The sequence below is a fragment of the Nylanderia fulva genome, unplaced genomic scaffold, assembly GCF_048542155.1.
Source record: "Nylanderia fulva isolate GAGA-0341 unplaced genomic scaffold, ASM4854215v1 Scaffold39, whole genome shotgun sequence".
Taxonomy (NCBI): domain Eukaryota; kingdom Metazoa; phylum Arthropoda; class Insecta; order Hymenoptera; family Formicidae; genus Nylanderia; species Nylanderia fulva.
In genome coordinates, this window is record NW_028190466.1 from 1,045,185 (window position 1) to 1,066,358 (window position 21,174).

Consider the following 21,174-nt stretch of genomic DNA (forward strand, 5'->3'; position numbering starts at 1 on the left):
ATTATGTAAATATATAAGTATTTGAAAATTAGCATTTTTCAAATTTTAACTTTGTTAAATTATAAGATTTGCTAAAACATTATAAAATGTTTCTGAATTATTTTATAGAATATAGAAATTGACTCTTTTTCGAAGATTTTCTGAAATGACAAAATTGAAATCAATAATATTATGAATTATGCTTTACAAGCATAATTATGTATGGATATGTTAAAATCTTAGATAATGACAATTTATAAAAAAAAAACGAGAATTATAAAATAGTTTAGAAGAATAAATGATAATCCTTAACAGTCGCCAGTAATAAATATGAAAATCTCTCCTCCAATTTTAAAGTCGACCAGACTGGCAATAATTTATTTAAAAAATTTTTAGTTAAATTACAACGTTTCGGCTGTCATTGCAGCCCTTTTCAAGTAATCTATGAACAATTATATACATATAAATATACTCTTAATGCGCTTAATCATACAAATAATTATAAATTTACAAAAATATATATGTTTACGTACCAGATTAATACAATAAATCAAATTTACAGCAAACCCCCGACAAAATTAACCATTGTTTTGTTGAACAATGTGTAACAGACAGAAGTGAGCACGAAAAAATAGATGTTGACTGTTAGCAGAAAACTTAGTCACTAACGCGTTGAGAAAATAGAAAACCAGAGTACTGTGTCTTTCGCAATTTTTTAAAAAGTCAATACAAAGTCAAATAAATAAATAAATAAATAAATAAATATGTAACATATGACAATATAATATATTAAATAGCTTCAAGAACGCGATCATAAATCCCACTGAAATTCTCCGTATCTTTTTGTAAATTAATGCTCTTTCTTTGGTTTTTTATATAGAACATTTCTGCTATTTCTCTTTTTCTGGTTTGTTTTTCTTGATGCAGAATCACAGGAGAATCCCAACGGAACTCATGATCGTTGCAAGTCCGATGCAAACTAACAACTGAGTGTGATGTCGTGTCTTTTTTGATGTTATTTTTATGTTCCTTAATACGTGTTTCTAAATGTCGCTTTGTTTGTCCAATATATGTAGAGTCACAGTTCGCGCATTCGATCTTATAAACGACATCGGTTCTTTTTAAGTTGTCAATACTATCTTTTCCTCTTTTTATCAATGTGTCTAATTTTTTAGGAACGGTATATAATACACCGATTCCATTATTGTTTATGCAACGAGTAATATTTTCGCTCAAACCTCTAATATAAGGCAACGCTATAGCATTTCGTGTATCAAATTTATCTCGATTAGACGCACCAAAATTACCGCCAAATTTAATCGCCCTAAGTCTCCTGTTAATAATTTTGTTTATGACTGTTGACGGGTAACAATTGTTACGAAGAATTCGTTTGACTAAGATGATGTTTTTCTCGTGAAACATAGGGTCCGCGAGTAAAATAGCCCTGTCCACGAGGCTTGTGATCACATTATTTGTATGATTAAGCGCATTAAGAGTATATTTATATGTATATAATTGTTCATAGATTACTTGAAAAGGGCTGCAATGACAGCCGAAACGTTGTAATTTAACTAAAATTTTTTAAATAAATTATTGCCAGTCTGGTCGACTTTAAAATTGGAGGAGAGATTTTCATAGTTTAGAAGAGTTTGATATAAAATATGATTCTTTTAATTTCCATAAATTCTCTCAATTGATTAGTATTTTAATGTTTCACGAACTGGAAAGAATATTTCAAGTTTTATTTTATATATACAAAAAAAGAGTAAAAATCATATAAATATATAAAAATATTTAAAAATTAATTTAGTATTTTTGAAACTTTAACTTTGTTAAATTATAAAATATGCTAAAACATTATAAAACGTTTCTGAATTTTATAGATAGAAATTGACTCTTTCGAAGATTTCCTGAAATGAGAAAATTGAAATAAACAATATTATGAATTATGCTTTGCAAGCATAATTGTGTATAAATATGTTAAAATCTTAGAAAAATGACAATTTGTAAAAAACAAAAACTATAAAATAATTTAATATAAAAATGATATAATTCTTTTAATTTTTATAAACTTTTTTAATTTTAATATTTTACGAACTGGAATGAACATTTTAATTTTGATTTTATATACGCAAAAAGAAAATCATATAAATATTTAAAAATAAATATGCCAATAAATTTTCTTATTATATTAAGGAAGATCTGGGATATAAAACAGAGCTGAAGTAACAATTTTTCTTTAAAAATATATACCTAAAATTATGCAAAATAAAAATACTGTCATATGAATAAATTTAAATATAATTCTCACATATTCTTTTATATGCTTCATACTCTTTTTTCATTAAAACTAGATATTTTTCACAATATTCTACCCCTTTTGTCTCATATATAAATAAAGAGATTTATGAACTATAATTTTTAAAATTTTTGAAAATTTATCTTTGTCAAAATATTTTCTAAATAAAAGCGTCGAGATCTTCCGCACGTTTTTGAATTACCTTACGATTCAGAATTCAGATTATTTCTTTACTAACAATAAATGCAAGAATAAGTGAAGTAGGGAAAAAACGAGCAAAAATATTTTAACATATGACCAGGGTGTATACTCAAATCTTATAAATAAATTTCTTGAGGATTTCATGATTTTCCAGGTACTTTTGTTCAAAATTCCAGGTAAAATTAAAGTATTGAAAAAAATGTTAAATACAATTTTAAAGTTTATTTTTGTTATACATAATTTTTTAACATAAATAAAATATTTTTTAATATAATAATATATTATAAAATATAATATATATATATTATTATAAATATAATATACATATAATATAAATATATAATATATAATATATTATTATAAAATATAATAATATATATTATATTTTATAATAAAATATATTTTAATATACTTTATATATAAATTTTAAAAATATATTTTTTAAATTCCATGAGTATTCCAGAATTTTTCAAGATAGAAAAAAATTTCCTAAGAATTCCAGGTTTTTTTCCGAAGTATACATCCTGATGACGCAATAATCAAAAAAGAGATACGGAAAGAAAAAACACGAGGACACGTGCACAATGATCGGCTACCGTTTTCTCTCATGTTCTTCCCCCGTCTATCTTCCTCTGGAAATACAAACGACAAACGTGTGTATATAATTACCCCGATATACTAATTCTTTCGACAAATAACTCGAAGCAGCAGCAGCGTCCTCTCACACTTGTCATTGTAATTCGTCACGAGAATGTCGCGCGTGCGCGCGAGTATCCTTTTCTGTATTACGCATGAAAAAAAAAAAAAAAAAAGATTGGACCATCCCGACGATGTGTCTTTAGAATAGGCTGCCGAGGTGCCAAATGTAACACCACCCTGCCAACTACTGTCGCACATAACTACGCACGATCTGTTCCCCCCTGGTTCCTATCTTCTTTATTAGCGCGCTGGACAATCTCGCGTGTGTGTCACCGAATTATTAATAACAGATATTGTATATGCGTGTACACACATTTATATAAGCTCGAATTATTTTAATAAAGCCTAATAAACTATTCGACTTGGCGAAAATTAGCTATCGCGAAACTTTTTCATTTTATAGCGCCAGAACAAAAAAGAGGATCTCTCTATAGTTTATTTATAGCGTGTCAGGATTTTTTCTTTATTCGAATTTTAGCCTATACATTTTTTCAGGCTTTTTAATATTCTTTCTTAAGTTATTAATGTTCCGCAATTTTTTATGAGATTTTTTGAAAATTTTAAGAAAAGATCAAATATGAATTATATATAAATATAATAATATATATATTATATATTTTTTATATAATATATTATTATAATATATTATTATATTTATATTATTATATAGAATATATTATTATAATATATTATATATTTTTTATATATAATATATTATTATATTTATATATAATCCATATTTGATCTTTATAATATTTATACATTTATAAGGAAAGTTTGACATCATTGTTTTTTTTTTAGTATGACGTTAAAATATTTTTAATACTAATCGATATTTGCATTTTCGAGAAAAAATCCATGCTAGAGATTAAGAATTTTGAGGGAATTCTAGCTTCTATTGTATTTAAATTTCAATGGATTCAAAAAAGTCAGATGCAGATGATAGCAGTTTCAAAGAAAATCATTTTTTTATTGAAATTGATTAATTGTGCAAAGACTTCTTAGTCCGGTACCAAATAATTAAATTAAATCCTAATTCAAGATTTTTCTTTTAATAATCTCCTCTCCTCTTTACTTCCTTAAAGAAGCGAAAAAATTTGTGTCCTATGCACAATCAGTTATAATGAATAATTAAGTTTCCTTGAAAAATTAATATATAAATTAATATATAATCAATATATTAAGGAAAAAGTAATTTTCCCCAAAAAATTTCCTAAGAAAATTAATTTGCGATTAAAACTAATTATATTTACTACACTGAAAAAAAAGTTATTGAATTTGGATAAATATTTATTTCAATACTACCTAATAAATAATTTTTTTGAAACTACTAATAATATTGATTTAACGTGAAAAATATTTATTTGATATAAGAAAATCCTTTTCAAAATAAATAAATATTTATTTGTTTCAAATAAATGATTGATTAAGCAGTATTGAAATAATTATTTATTAATTTAATAATTTTTTTCAGTGTACCATATCAAGAAGAATCTGTTTCCTCGATTTTTCAAGAAAAATTAATTTTTCATCGAAATTAACGCATTACGTATTCACTCTTTCTGAAATTTAAATATGAATTTCACAGCCAAACTAAAATTCTTAAATCCACCCCTCAAAATTGTTCCCATAATTAACTTATAATCTTGCTAAACAAGACATTTCTTCGCACATATTTGAAAAATTAAGCATTTGCTCTCCATTTGAATAAACATTAAAATTTATTTGCATATATTTAATATAAAAAAATGAAAATAAAACAAAATGTCAAAAAAAATAAATTTAAAGAAATTAAGAAAGAACAAAAAATAAAAAAAAATAGTTATGCTCTTGGAAAAAATCCTGCACACATTCAGCTCTCACGTCTCTCGCATTTCATTCGGAGAAATAGAAAAAATCTACGCGATACGATTGTTATATGATATACATGTATGCGATCTTTTTTTCGAAGATCGAGCGAGTCTTCTCTATTTTTTTTTTTTTTTTTTGTACTCGCTCTTCTTATCTCGTCAATGCCGCCGTGTCAACGTTCCTTGCTTGTGCCAACCGAGACCGCTATTTAGTTAGGACACAGAAATACTGGGATTTCGTTTGTTCTCTCTTGTAGTACGCTCTTCTTGGCTTTCCGCGTCTTCCTGCCAACGGACCTACTAGATCTCGAGCCTCCCTTCGTGACGTCTAAAGTACCCCGGTGTCATCTAACAATAGGATGAATCAATAGACCTGGTCAAAAAATATTGTCAGATGGCCCGACGATTTTTTTTGCTACATCATTTCGCGAAATAATTTTATTCTCTTAAATTTCGTCTTCGATACTTATTGTTAAATAACGTATGCAACTAATTAAACTATTCACGAAAATAATTAAGGAACAATTCGTAGAAATGACAGCTTGACAGTTCCAAAATTATATACACGGAAAAAAGAGAAGTGTCAAATAAATACTTATGTATACTCGCAACGATATAATTCTTCTTATAAGATTCTATAATCTTATAAAAATTTGCTAAACTTTAAATTTCAACAATATATTAATCTTATTTCAATATTATATATTATATGTTGTCATCTGAAGAATAATTATAAAATATGTTATTTTATATGAAAAGATAAGTTATTTTCTATCCAACATTTTTTCCATTAAAAAAAATTATTCTTAAATAATAAGATTAAATATTTTTCTTGGCTAAACTATATATAAAATGTTTTCATTCAAATAAATTTTTGCATATATACAACTGAATTTGACACTTCTTTTTTTTCTATGTAGTAATTAAAAATTAATATAGAATATGTTTATTAGAATGAAATTAGAATATTATTTTATTTTTATAGAATAGTTTTCTTTTTTTCTAATTTTCATTATAAAAAAAAAATATTTTACTCTTCATGCACTCTACATTTTGCAGCAATCGCAAAATTGTTTGCATCGAGAAATTTGCATCTTTTTAGACGGATCTTTATATATCCTCGGAGGAAAAAGGAGGGGAGAAAGAGGGGAGGGTTCAAGCCAGACGACAAATTAAACAACGCGAAAAAAAATTAAGAAACCCGCTTCCACCTTTTGCAAATAAAACGTCACGATTGCAAATCAATGCGTCGCGACGTTCCCGCGCGTTTTCAAGGTCGACGATCAAGGAATCACGGACGGATCCACGTTTGCTCGTCGAAAATATTGTCCTTTTGACTGTCGCGTCGATATACCTTTTGCGTTTCTCGTCCGCCATGTTGGACCGACATATGTATATCCGAATATCTCGCATATGCTCTCGTTTGCCGTTTTGCAAGACCGGTTAGGAAGATGATCCCGCGGGTTAAAATCACATTGTATGTGTATATTCCCTTCTTTTGTGACCCATCGTGAGATATTTCTATGTATACCTTTAAAAAATATGTAATATATTACATAAAAATATGTAAAATTACATAAATAATAAATGTAAAATTACACGATAAAAGATGAAAATGTATAGCTTTTCATTATTTATCGTGCACTTTTACATTTATTATATGTAAAATTACATATGTAATTTTACATATGTAATATTACATATGTAATTTTCATATGTAATATTATATATATGTAATTTTACATATGTAATATTACATATATAACTTTTATATGTAATATTACATATATGTAATTTTACATATGTAATATTACATAAAAAAATTATGTAATTTTTTATGTAATATTACATTATATATATATACAGTGTATTTCATAATTATTTTGCGATTGATCGGGAAAAAGTGTTAATTTCGAAGGAAGCGATCGATGTAGATGAAAAAATATTTCTGAGTATTGTCAAGTTTATGATTTCGCAGTCGAAGTAATTTACGCGTGTGCAAATTAATTTTTCTCACGTCAGTTTATCGCCATGTCGTAAAAATGACGACACCTCTTCAGCTATTAGATTAAGTAATTAATTTTGCGAAAACATCTGTCGGCGTCTTTTAATACACCTATTTTCTCTTCCGCGAACTATTAATCCTCCTCTATTTACGCAAACAAATGTCACACAGTGATTCGATCGATATTTTAAATACAGATTTGTTAATTTTAGTTTGGTTCTTTTATAAATTTTATAGATTGTAATGCAATTCTCTCTTATATGTGGAAGATCTCGACACTTTTTAAATTTATTTAGTAACACGTCATGACATATGTATTCATAAAAAACTCTGGAAAATATAGTGGAACAATCATATTATAGAAATGGATAGCAATGAGTATAATATATATATTGTGAAGAATTAAAAGTGCTTTCGATGAAAAATATGTAACAATGCAAGAAAATTAAAATTTTATTCACGAAAAAAATTTGTGGATAGTTTTATTTATTCATGGAATATATTATATATTATTTTCACTTATTGTTAATTTCGAAAGACATATTTTCTTGAAAAATGCGATACTACTTACGTATAATATTTATATTTTCTTAAATGAATATCTAAAATGTTCCTTATATTATACAGAATTATTATTTTTGCATTAACATGTCGAAACGCTTCTAAATTACTTTATTATTTATTCGCACATTTTTAACTTTTATTCAAAATATCCTATTTTTAGAATATTAATAAAATAATAAATTTTATCGTACATTATATTTAAAATTTATTTCGTTTGCTGGTTAATCATTCTGTCAATGAACGGATACACAGATACTCGAGAAGCAACTTTAAATTTTAAATGTCAAAAATGTATTTAAAAATTTTATTTCTTTTGTTTGGGATTTTTTTCCTTGTAAATTTATTTATTCGTTTTGCTTTTAAATGCAATAACAATTTCCCGCGATTAAAAACGAGATTGTTCAAGTTAAGTTTCCCGGAGATTATTCGCAATTATTTAATAAAATTTATTTTCTCCTTAACTTTTCTATAAATAAATAGATGTCTAAAACAATAAATGCGTTGAAAATGTGTCTCAGAATTTTTCCCCACCCGAAATAAACTACAAAGGATCTTTTTTGAGAAATCTGAAATATAATATTGGGAAATAATGTTCGATTAGCTGCCCAGAAGTAGCTATAAAAGAAATTATCGCAGTGCAATGTGTCAAAAATATACAGCTAATACTCGAATATCTATATATTGATGAAAAAAGTGCATCTGTAATTATTGTTACATGCGTAACACACGATGTTTGAATATCAATTTTAAAAAATCGATTACAATTTTTTTTCTTTAAATAATCTCAAAATTATATTTCTATAAAATTTCTATATTTAATATATATTTTTAATATAATTAAAAATAATAAATATAATTAAAAAATAATATACATATACATATATAATATATATTTAAATATAAAAATATATTTATGAAATATAATTCAGGAAAAATATGCATCAACGAAAAAGTATGAAAAATCCAAGCTTGATCTAAAAATTCGGCGAACACTTTGCAGACTCCGGATCGGAGAGCGGATCCCACAAGGCGGGTGTCGGCGGCGTCCGTGGCTCCGGCGGCCACAAAAGCGGCGGCGGATCCGACGGCAAGCCTACGCGGGTGCGCACCGTCCTCAACGAGAAGCAGCTGCACACCCTGAGGACTTGCTACGCGGCGAATCCGCGTCCGGACGCCCTCATGAAGGAGCAGCTGGTCGAGATGACCGGGCTGAGTCCACGCGTTATCAGGGTATGGTTCCAGAACAAGAGGTGCAAGGACAAGAAGAAGACGATCGCACTGAAGCAGCAGATGCAGGAGAAGGTAAAGATTTATATGATTTTTTTTCTTTCAAACGTGAGATTATATTTTTATTATTTTTATTATTTTTTAATATATTTTTTATTATATTTTTAATATATTTAATATATTTAATATATTTTTTTAATATATTAAAAATTTGATATATAAGTATTATATATTATTATACATAGGTATAATATATATTTTTAATATATTAAATATACATATATATATATATATATATATATATTAAATATTTTTAATATATTTTAATATGTTAAATATATTAAAAATATAATAAAAATATTTGTTCTCTGAATTTTTTTTCGCGCGTGTTTATAAATTAAACTGACTGTAGGATAAGAAGGTATATATTATCGATACGAGACGAAATGATCTAATGGATCCAAGCACTTTTTATTTCAGGACGGGCGTAAGTTGGGTTTCGGTGGCATGCATGGCATTCCCATGGTTGCCAGCAGCCCCGTGAGACACGAGAGTCCTATCGGCATGACGCCGCTGGAGGTCCAGGCTTATCAGCCGCCGTGGAAGGCGCTCTCGGAGTTCGCCCTTCATACGGACTTGGAGCGACTGGATCCCAACGCGCCGTCTTTCCATCATCTGGTGTCCCAGGTAAAATACGCCCCGAAATACGTAAACATGTCCTGAGGCGAGATATCGGGGAAGACAAAAATTATAGCCCTCTTGGATAATGCGCTGAAGCAAAATTTACTAAGAAGAAATTCGACAAAACGGTATCTGATGTCTCACATTCAAACTCACATATAAAAATATATATTTAAATATATGTTATATGTGTTATATATTTTTAATAATTTAATATATTTTTATTTATTTCTTAATATATTTTTTATATATTTTTTTAAATATATTTTTTTATTATATTTTTAATATATTTTTTAATTATATTTTCAATATATTTAATATATTTAATATATGTTTAATATATTAAAAATTTGATATATAGGTATTATATGTATATTATTATATAGGTATAAAAAATATTTTTAATATATTAAAAATATATTAAATATATTAAAAATATACTAAATATATTAAAAATATATTTAAAAAATATATTAAAAATTTTTTTTCTGAATCTCAAATATATTTTTATATTTAAATATATATTATATATGTATATAATAATTTTTAATATAGTAAAATTTTGATATATAGGTGTTATATATTATTATATAGGTATAAAAAAATATTTTTAATATATTAAAAATATATTTTTAAATATTATATATTAAAAATATATTTAAAAATATATTAAAAATATATATTAAAAATATATTAAAAATATATATCAAATATAGAAATTTTATAAAAATATAATTTTGAAATTATTTAAAGAAAAAAAAATTGTAAAATTACAGATGCACGGTTACGACTTGCACGGAGGTCCGCCACCACAATTGCCACCCCCGGGGATGCTCGGGGGGCCGATGAGCGACGGAGGGGGCGGCCCGCTTCCGCCGCCAGGACCCCATCATCCGGGCGGCGGCGGCGGACCGGATATGGGCCAGCACCCGGACAGCACCGACAGCTTCGTGACCTACGTCGAGAGTGACAGTGACTCGTTTCATCACGATACGGGAAGTCCATAGTGTCGTGCGCGTGACGGATGCGAGGAAAGCAAGAAAACGACAACCCCTTCGCCGTCCTTCGCCTTCTTAGCGACCCTGGTCGTCATGCTCGCCGTAACGGCGAGATACTTACAACGACGGCAGATCTGAAGACAGAAATCTGGGAAAAAATATACGCACACTTTTACAGCGGTGGACGAATTTCAGATACCAAAGGACTCCTTTTCGTGTCTCTTGTCATGATTTTTCGACGATAATCAAACGGGCGGAACGGGACACGTCGGGATTCGATGTTCGAAAGATATGATTCACAGAAACAACATATATCTAGATATATTTGCAATGAGCCAGAAGGGGTTGGTTTTTATGCACTTGAAACTAATATTTTCCTCTGATGAGAGAATCTCGTGAATACGAAAATTCTGACTTTACATATACAAGAAATTAAAAAAAAATTATGCCCAATATGAAATGCTAGCAAGAGCTTATCCATCCGTTATTGCTATAATTAATTAAGTAATTAATTAATTAATTATACTAGTATCAGATCTGGCAGTCTATAATATAATTAATTAATTAATTATACTAGTATCAGATGGCTTTGCCAGCATTTTATTGGGCATAATTTATTAGTATATTAATTTTTTTTATTTTTTTATATATGTAAAATCAGAATATTTTCTCAAAAAACCAAAAACAATTCTAAGGGATGAAATTACCCCTTATATGTAAGCTTTTTACTTTTTTCTATAAGTATATCTTGAAAAACAGAGACATCAAAAATGTTTTATACAAAGTTCATTTTATAAAATTATATTTAATTACATGAATAAAATTTTGAAAATATTAATTTTTTAAAAATATTATTAAATTCAATTTTTCAAAATGTTATTAAATTAAGATTAAATAGAGATGTTCTTACTATGAAACTTTTGTTTTAAAACATTTTTTTGATATCTCAAATATTTTTCGAAATATATATCAAGAAAAACAAAAAACATTCTATATAAGGGATGATTAGAATTGTTTTTGGACCGCAACAAAAAATTTCTAAATTCATTTACTTATCTTCTCTATATGTGTGTAAAATTTTATTAAAATCAGAATTTTTGCGCTTTGCAATATTTTTCTTGTAAGAGATCAATTATTGCACTAAAACACTATGAAAGTGTAAACGTTTATCTAGATATATTGATTGACGTAAAATCATCGCTGATTGTCTCGTCAAAGAGTTTCGATTCTTGTCACTTTTTATTTATTTTTTCTTGTTGCATTAACGCGTCAAATTTATTTATAAAACGTAAAAAATAGCGCGATAAAAATTCGTCGCGCTATGTCTTGAAATTCCATTCGATTAATACTGGCAAAAACGATTTCAGAAACATGTCGTTGACTGCGTGTATATACATTATAAGGAAAGAGAGAAAGCGATCCCGACAACCCAACACTGGAATAATACACTGTACATAGTTGCTAATTGCTGTAAATCTAAGCAATGTTAAACCATGATGTACTCAGGCGCAAGTTGTAGCGTAGAAAATATGAATAGTGGAATATATATAGATATATTATATATAGGCACACATATGTTATGTGTAAATTTATATTAACGATTGCGCATTATTCCAGTTATGTTAAGTTTTCAACAACAGCGGAGAGAGAGAGCGAGAAATGCTTGCGAAGGTACACTGTAAAAAAATATGTAATAATATTGCATAAAAATATGTAAAATTACATAAATAATAGATGTAAAATTACACGATAAATGGTGAAAATGTATAGCTTTTCATTATTATTTATGTAATTTTACATATATAATATTACATATGTAAAATTATATATGTAAAATTGTATATATGTAATATTACATATGAAAATTATATATGTAAAATTATATATTTAATATTATATATATGTAAAATTACATATGTAATATTACATATGTAAAATTACATAAATAATAACTGTAAAAGCACACGACAATTAATGAAAAACTGTACATTTTCATCATTTATCATGTAGTTTTGCATTTATTATTTATGTAATTTTACATATTTTTTTATGTATAATATTACATATTTTTTTACAGTGTAGGGCTTCGGCCCTACAATGCGATTTATTGATCTATTATCCTCTGAATGATTTTTTGTCGCGTTATCGTTGTCGATATGTTCTGTGTTCTTCTTTCAAATTTGTACGTCTAAAAAAACGAGAGAGTAATCACTCTGATAATTTACACGATTGTATGATGTGACATGTCTCTCAGTTTTTAAAAGATGGATGAGTACGCTTAATTACCGAAGAAGGACAAGGGAGCGGTGGTCCTTCGATTAAATCGAGCATAAAGAAAGCTACATTTTTGACGAAACGTGCAATTGACGTCGCCTTGCAAGCTAATTAAACAATAAAAAAATTCATACGAATTTATAATATGTAAAATGTAAAATTATCATATTTCTTCAATGTTTGAAGCAAGATCCGCTAGCTTCTTAATCGTTAATTTCTCTTCTATTTTTATCTCTCGATTTCTATAGACAAAAAATAAATTTCTTTTCACCTCGCATCTGATAATTAAGTACGTTATTAAGTTAGCAATTTTCCGTATACGTTGAAGAAAAGAAATCAATAGAAAAAATAAAAGTAAAATATTTCAAAATATCAATACCTGATTTTGAGAACGCAACCGAATTTATGACAAATCAGCGAAGGGAATTGCTTATTGTATTCAATTTTATATCTTATTTATTCCATATTTGTCTTAGAATCGTAAATACATTAAATTTTATATTATAATTGAGTATTTTTTTTATTTCAACTATTTTGTTTAGTGGAAGTTTTCGATAAATTGCCAAACAATTTTGCTTTTTAAGAAATCGATAACTAACTCAACTTTCGTTGTAAAAATGATCAGAATTATTTAAAATATAATTCTGAGTTATTTACAATACAAGTTTGAGTTGAAATTATAAATATAGTAACACTAAAAAGTGTAAAGATCTTTTTATTTTCGATATACACGTTATTTCGAAATGTAAATTCGATTTGGTAATTTAGATTCTGGGACAAATTTAATTCAATTTTCTTGAATTTATTATATTGCTTGAGAAAATTCTAAAACATTAAAAAACAATTTTTTCTGTTTTTATACTTCAATAAAATATCGTGTTAAAAAAATACTTTTATACTTTTTGTGCACTTTTTTGAACGCGCGTGTTAGATTTTTCGAAAATTAAATAATTTATATTCAATTTCAAATGACATAAATTTACTTTTTAGAATTAAGTGGACTTAAAAACTAATTTGTACGTCTAAAAAAGGAGGGATTTAAATGTTGTCTAATGTATCGATATTATTTTTTTTTGTCTTGCATTTCAAGATTATTGTACAACGTTTTCAGAAATGCGCAAAAATATGAAACTTTTGCATACTTTCGATAAGAAAACGTGTAAAGCTCAACGAGTGACGGCGAATAACGCACCGAATTGTCTAATAATACTTTTCGATTAATTATTTCGCTGTTCGTTTAGTGCAGAAAAGAAAGAAAACGCACCAGGCGCATTTGCAGCCTTTTTTGGGTGTTTGTGTAGAACTTACACCGCTCTCTTGTACTCACGTTCACGTGATTAAAAAAAAAACATGCGTAGATCTAACATTTCGTAATTCGTTCAAGCATCTTCGAATTTGTATGATATTTCTATACTGGCACAATGTATGTAATAAACTGTCGAACAAAAGCATTTCAATGAGGTTTACTTATTTCGGCGCTAACACTTGCATTTCAGATGCTATTTAAAATTTTTCAGAGACGCTTTCCACTTACCTTATCAATAATAAAAGAGTTCAAAATAATTTGCAATAATATTATCTTGTAAAATCTTCTAATATAATTCTTGGATATTAGAATATTCAAAATTCAATGGATATAATAGCAAGAAAAATTATTGTACATTGTCAAATAATCGTCATTTTTACATTAATTTTAATTTAATATTATACATTTGAGATAATATTTCAAAATTTTCAGAGACACTTTCACTTACCTCATCAATAATAAGAGACTTTAAAATAATTTGTAATATTATTATATTGTAAAATTTTCTAATATAATTTTTTGATATTAGAATATTCAAAATAAAATGGATTAATAGCGATAAAAATGATTGCGCATTGACAAATAATCGTAATTTTAACATTAATTTTAATTTAATTTTATGCACTTGAGATGATATTTCAAAATTTTCAGAGACACTTTATTTCATCTAATGCTCGTATATAGTATCCGAAATTCAACGAGTTTAAGCAAGATTTATATAATCGCCAAATAATAATCATAATTTTAACATTGATTTTAATATAATTTTAATATTAAAAATAATATATATATATATTTTTAAATATTAATATTAATTTATATATATATATATATATATATATGTATATATATTGAAATATTAATTTTATAATAACTAGACAATACAAGTGAATTTGAGATATCTCAAAATTGGCTGCTAGTCATATTTAAAATTTTTTAAATTTTTTGCTAAAACTACAAACAAACTGCTATCATTTTCTGTATTAATTTAAGAAATTAATTTTTAAAAAGTCGTCTCAGCTTCACATAGCTGAATTTCTGTGAGAATTATTACATCTCTCATTATCAGTTCAAATAAGACTTTAAAGATAAATCAATATTGATTCTTAAAGCTGAACAAGCTATTTTTGAGATATCTACTGAAAGAGTTATGTGGTAATTTTTTCAATTTTTTTACATCGAGTTTATTTTGCCACGAAATCCGGTCAATACCCAAGTAGCAAACTGACGTCATTAAACGTAAAAATGACGTCAAAATGACGTTATTTTGACGTTTAATGACGTCAGTCTACTATCTGGGTACTTACAGGCGTAATATTTTTCTAACGCTTTATCAAAATAAATAATTCGACTCACATTTCGACGATTCTTCTTCTAAAGATTCCTCCCATCCATTTTTCCTGTAGGAGATCAATCTTTTACCCGGGAACTATCCTCATAAAAGCTTCGAAACGATCGAGAGCTTCTTCGCGCGCGAATATATAAAACCGATATGCTCCCACCGCACCAGATGGCAGTCATCTATATGTATAGATTGTGTTCGGAAATATATATTCATCTAGGGCGAAGGGATTTTTGATCTCCGATTGGTCGGTCGAATTCTAAATTTTTGACGGACGGATTTTCGAACGTAACCCCGAAGTGACTTGTGACGTCATGTGCCGCCTTTATAGAAATTTATCACTATAGTAACGCTAATTTATCATTTATTTCGAGTATTTAATCACTTATTTTGAGTACTTAAATTACTGTGTATCAGTATTTTAAGTACTCAAAATAAGTGATTAATTAGCGATACTAGTTACTACAAGGGCGCCTTTTAGGAATCGCTTGAGTTATCTATTTCCACTAAATTTTACTTTATTTGTCGAATTTATATTTTTTCTGTATTTATTAATTAAAATAATTAATTAAAAATTAATAATAATAATTAAAATTATTAATAAAAATGTTAATAATATTGAAATAATAATATTAGTATTATTAATAATATTAATAATATTAATCATAATAATATTAATAATATTAATAATATATATAATATTAATAATATTAATAGTAATAATATTAATATTATTAATAATATTTATTATAATAATATTAATAAAAATATTAATAATAATATTAATTAATAAATAATTAATAATTAATTTTTCCAAACTGTAATTATTGTATTTATAACAATTAATAATTAATAATTTCTCGGAACTATAATTACTATAATTATTAATTAAAATATTATATTTGAGAAAGCGATTATTAGATGCATACTTGAATTATTCGAGGACGATGATTTCTGGAGGGCTCGGCGAGAAAATGATGGACTTCCGAATTCTGGCAGGGACGAGTCACCGAGGTATATTTCATATCAGAATCCGGCTCTTTAATAAAGAGACACTTCTCGATCAACTTTTTCGTGCAAAAATCGCCTTCGAACGAGAATAATCGCGAAAAAAGTACGGAGAAATTCGAATACGTGATTCCTTGCTGGCTGCGACTTGAAGAAGACCGAAGAGAGATGCGAAATTGCGATTCTCGAAACTGGCGATATATCGATATATCGAAAATCACGATCGCGGCGCCGCCCAACGTGTCGACGAGAAATTAATCTCGTTTCGAGAGTTCGGGTGTTTCTTGATTTCGCGAACTTGATTTTTCGCGAGATTTTTCACAGAAAAATACTTTTTTAAGACTTTATTAATAGTTAATAATTACGCAGATATGGATAACGAGAAAAGCACCATGCTCGCTGTTTTGCAGCTATTGAAGAAGTACAATTTGAAAGTAAGTTGTCAAAGCTAACCTCTCTCTTCATCTATTTTTATTAATATTATGTCTAAATAATCAAAACTAAATTTGTAGAAAGCACATTGAATATTCGCAAAAAAAAAAAAAAAAAAAAAAAAAAAAAAAAAACTGTCAATGACTAAGTTTTGTCAAAAATATTTTTTCGCCTGAAACAAAATATAAAGATTTATATTCGAAAATATATGAAAATATAAAGGAAAAGAATATTTGATGCTGTTATAAAAAAAATTATTCTATTGCGAAGTGTCAAAAACACATTTGACATATAAAGATGAAAAATTATGCATTAACAGAAGGGGAGTCTTAAAAGTAGTCTGCATTAATAAATGTTATTGTGTGAGAAATATAATAAATAAATTTGTATATAATTATAGACTATTAATTGAGCTTGTTTTTAGGGGACCGAAGAATTGTTTAGAAAAGAAGCCAATCTCACAGACATCTCGGCTGAAGAAGCTCAACAAACTGATTCCGAAGTGACCAGTGTTCTTTCTGCTTACAAGAGCGAAGGGGATCCTGCACAGTATGAGAAGGCGTACAGCGAATTGAAGAAATTTGTAGAAGGCGCTTTGGACATTTATAAGGTACAGTAAAAGTGTTTTGTGTGTCAAATATGATAATTGTATGTTTATAACACCTTATCTTAATATATGTTTTTGTTTATATAATGATAGCATGAATTGGGAACCATACTATACCCAGTTTTGGTGCATATGTATCTGGAATTAGTTTACAATAATCATTCCAAAGAGGCAAAACAGCTCATGGAAAAGTTCAGTGAAAACTTGGAAGAATATTATCAGGATGACTTGAAAAGATTATCCAATGTAACAAAAAGAGAGCAAATGGCGGGGAATGAATTAACTGACACATTTAAGTAAGTATGTCTGTAAAAAGAAAAGTGACATAACTAAAGTATTATAATTTAAACATGTCGTTTGATGCTTATTTGCAGATCTAATCAGTTTATAATTAGAATGTCGAGGGATACGCTTTCTATATTAAAGAGACATTTGCAAGAAAAGAAACACAGTGTCCTATTAAACATTATACAGGAGCATCTTTACTTTGACATGTACGAGGGTGTTGCTCGTAATAAAGAACAGATAGATGCAACATCCGGCGCTATGGTGGGTGAAGCCACTAGACAAGGTAATGAAATTATTTTATATTTCTAAGAGAAGAATTATTCTTTGCCTTGTAAACTCTATTAATAAAAATGTTACTTTATAGATAACAAGGCCAAAGTGTATTATGGACTTTTAAAGGAACCAGATATTCAATGCATGGCGCCAGCTGAGGAAGAAGAGGATGATACCGGTGGTGGAGATGGAGATAAACCAAAAAAGAAGAAGGCTAAGAAGGATCCTTTGTTTTCGAAAAAAACGAAATCGGATCCAAACGCACCACCTGTGGGCAGAATGCCATTGCCTAATCTGTAAGAATTACAAATAAAAGATCAATAATTTAAATATATAATAATTAACAGGGAGTAAGTTGAATATTTTTTTAAACTAAGTAAATTAAATTAAAATTAATTTAGTTACATTAAAAGTTACATGGACAAAAAAGTAACTCAGTTAAAAATTAAGATTTAATTAAATCTTAAGTTAAATCAAAAATTAATTTAAAAAAATATTTAAATTAAATTAAATGTCATAACTTCAAAATTTTTAATTTTTAATATTTTATTTCTTATTTTTTAATAAAATAAATAACGAAATAACATTTACAAATTTTATTTTTTATACAAGAATATTTTTTTCTTTGTAATTATAAAAATAATAATTAATAATACCTTTATTATACTACCCAACCTTGATAATTAATAATTAAAAGATTTTAAAGATTGCTTAATGACTATTACTTATATAACTTTTGTACAAATCTTATCTTTGTAATTTAGGAAAGATGCAGATAAACTGGAAAAAGTTAAGGCGTTGAGGGAAGCTTCGAAAAGAGTTCTTCTGGGGCCTGATACCCTACCATCTATATGTTTTTATACATTGCTGAATGCAGTTCATACGTAAGTTGATGTAATAAGCAATTTTTTCTTTAATATTCACTCGTAATCATGTTATATTGCAATATTTCTAGTGTAACAGCGGCGGAAGTAGCAGAAGACTCGAGTTTATTAGCCATTGGCTTCAGTGATTCTGGTATAAAAGTTTGGAGCTTAGTTCCACAAAAATTAAGGTTGATGAAAACGGGTGAACTATTAAACGACGTCGAACGAGAAGCAGGTAAAACATAAAAAAATTTTTGAAAAAAAGTTTTTAATTCACATTGTTCTAAAATGCATATTGTAAGAAACTTTGTAGAAGATGTACTGGTTAGAATGATGGACGATAGAACAGCTGAAACTGCAAGACATCTATATGGTCATAGTGGACCAATTTATAGCCTTTCATTTAGTCCAGATAGAAATCTTCTGCTTTCATCGTCAGAAGATACCACAAGTGAGTTTCATATAAAAAAAATATACTTAAAAGTAAAGATTCAATTAACTTAAATTAAATCAATAGTTAATTTTTAAAAATATTTATTTTAAATTAAATGTCATAACTTCAAATTTTTTTAATATTTAATATTTTATTTATTTTTTTTTATAAAATAAATAATGAAATAACAAATTTTGTTTTTTTATTCAAGAATGTATTTTTTTTTCTTTGTAATTATGAAAATAATACTTTTATTATACTACCCAATCTTGATAATTAAAAAAATATTATAAGTAATATACTTAATTAATATTCTGTTTAAATAAAATAAAAAATATACACACATATATAATATATGCATATTATGTATTTGCATGAAAATCTGTAAAAATTGTATTAATTTTTGTAGACTATTAATTTTGATTTTCTCTTTCTCTTCTTCTTTAAAGAATCTTTGCAATAATATTTATAATGATTTTTTTAGTAAGACTATGGTCACTCCATACATGGACATGCGTCGTATGTTACAAAGGCCATCTATTTCCTGTGTGGTGTGTAAGATTCTCACCGCATGGATATTACTTTGCAAGTGCTTCCAATGACAAAACTGCCAGACTATGGGCAACTGATTCTCACCAACCACTACGAATATTTGCTGGTCATTACTCAGATATTGATGTGAGTCTGACTTCCTTTAATGACTGGCTCCTTAAGTATTTTTTTAACATCCAGTTTATTTAATTCTTTTAAATTAATTAATTTATTGAATTTTAATTTAATTTTACGATTATAGATCAAATTGTTTATTTAGTCGATGGATTATTATCTTACATATATATATATATATAATTTTTATATATTATATTTGTATATAATTTTTATATATTCTATATATTATTTTATATCTTACATATTATATATTATTATATTATTCTTATACATTATTATCTGATATATATATTTTTTTTTTAATAGGTAATTCAGTTTCATCCAAATTCGAATTACGTCGCAACTGGTTCGAGCGACATGACTGTGAGATTATGGGATTGTGTGACTGGCAGTCAGGTCCGATTAATGACCGGACACAAGGGGTCGATATTTTCTCTCGCTTTTTCAACGGAGGGACGATTTTTGGCTTCAGCCGGTGCCGATCATCGCGTGCTCGTGTGGGATTTAGCTCATGGTCATCTCGTCGCAGCCTTATCAGGCCATACGAATAACATTCATTGTCTGTCATTTAGTCGAGACGGCAATATTCTAGTCTCAGGTATTTGTTCTACTATAATTTTTCTATATAGATCTAAACGAAACAGACGTCAACAGTAGATTGTAATTTTTCCAGGATCCCTAGACTATGCGCCGAGATTATGGGATTTCACAAAATTAGCGGAGGAAATGAGTCTGGAAGATGTGAATGTCTCGCACAATCCGGATGTGAAGACCAATGCGGAATCCTATTTGTTGCGTACCTTTGCTACAAAAAATACGTCTATTCTGACAGTACATTTTTCACGTAGAAATTTACTGTTAGGTATCGGTATGTTCGATTCGATGTAATTTATCATTACGTCTCAGATTTATCAGATTTTACATACACAGAAGACTCGAATACATATTAAGTATTACATATGATATAATACAAATATTATATAATATTATATAATACAAATTTCGTATAATACTAATATTATATAATACGAATTACATATATTATATAAATTCTATTAACTGTATAACATAAATTATTATTATTATTATAAGACATTAATAAATTTTTATAATAAATTTTTTTAATAAAATTAATAAATTTATTAATTTTTACACGTGTACATATTTTATAAT

At 27.3% G+C, this 21,174-nt stretch overlaps 2 protein-coding genes across 3 annotated transcripts in view; both read left to right on the plus strand.

Annotated features, from left to right (window-relative positions):
- The window catches only part of tup (LIM1_Isl and LIM2_Isl domain-containing protein tup), a 52,761-nt gene extending 38,533 nt beyond the window's left edge, over positions 1–14,228 (plus strand). Inside the window, exons 4-6 of one of the 2 annotated variants that reach the window (XM_029321707.2) lie at positions 8,598–8,899; positions 9,290–9,511; positions 10,282–14,228. In XM_029321707.2, coding sequence (XP_029177540.1) covers positions 8,598–8,899; positions 9,290–9,511; positions 10,282–10,512 — 755 coding nt within the window. In that variant the 3' untranslated portion in view covers positions 10,513–14,228. The remainder of the gene's footprint in view (positions 1–8,597; positions 8,900–9,289; positions 9,512–10,281) is intronic. The other variant, XM_029321708.2, reaches the window with a different exon arrangement.
- Positions 14,229–16,691: 2,463 nt separating this feature from the next.
- Taf5 (TATA-box binding protein associated factor 5) lies at positions 16,692–21,143 on the plus strand. The gene is made up of 11 exons (XM_029321672.2): positions 16,692–16,867; positions 17,290–17,475; positions 17,566–17,768; positions 17,847–18,043; positions 18,125–18,329; positions 18,798–18,917; positions 18,989–19,134; positions 19,213–19,350; positions 19,817–20,010; positions 20,308–20,599; positions 20,675–21,143. The coding sequence occupies exons 1-11, from the start codon at positions 16,805–16,807 to the stop codon at positions 20,887–20,889; spliced, it is 1,959 nt and encodes a 652-aa protein (XP_029177505.2). The 5' UTR covers positions 16,692–16,804; the 3' UTR covers positions 20,890–21,143.
- The last annotated feature ends 31 nt before the right edge of the window (positions 21,144–21,174 follow it).

Coding starts and splice junctions, on each gene's coding strand:
- Taf5 (XM_029321672.2), top strand. CDS start 16,805: ATGGATAACGAGAAAAGCACCATGCTCGCTGTTTTGCAGCTATTGAAG. Junction 18,330..18,797: donor AGAATGCCATTGCCTAATCT/GTAAGAATTACA, acceptor TTTGTAATTTAG/GAAAGATGCAGATAAACTGG. Junction 20,011..20,307: donor GTCATTACTCAGATATTGAT/GTGAGTCTGACT, acceptor TTTTTTTAATAG/GTAATTCAGTTTCATCCAAA.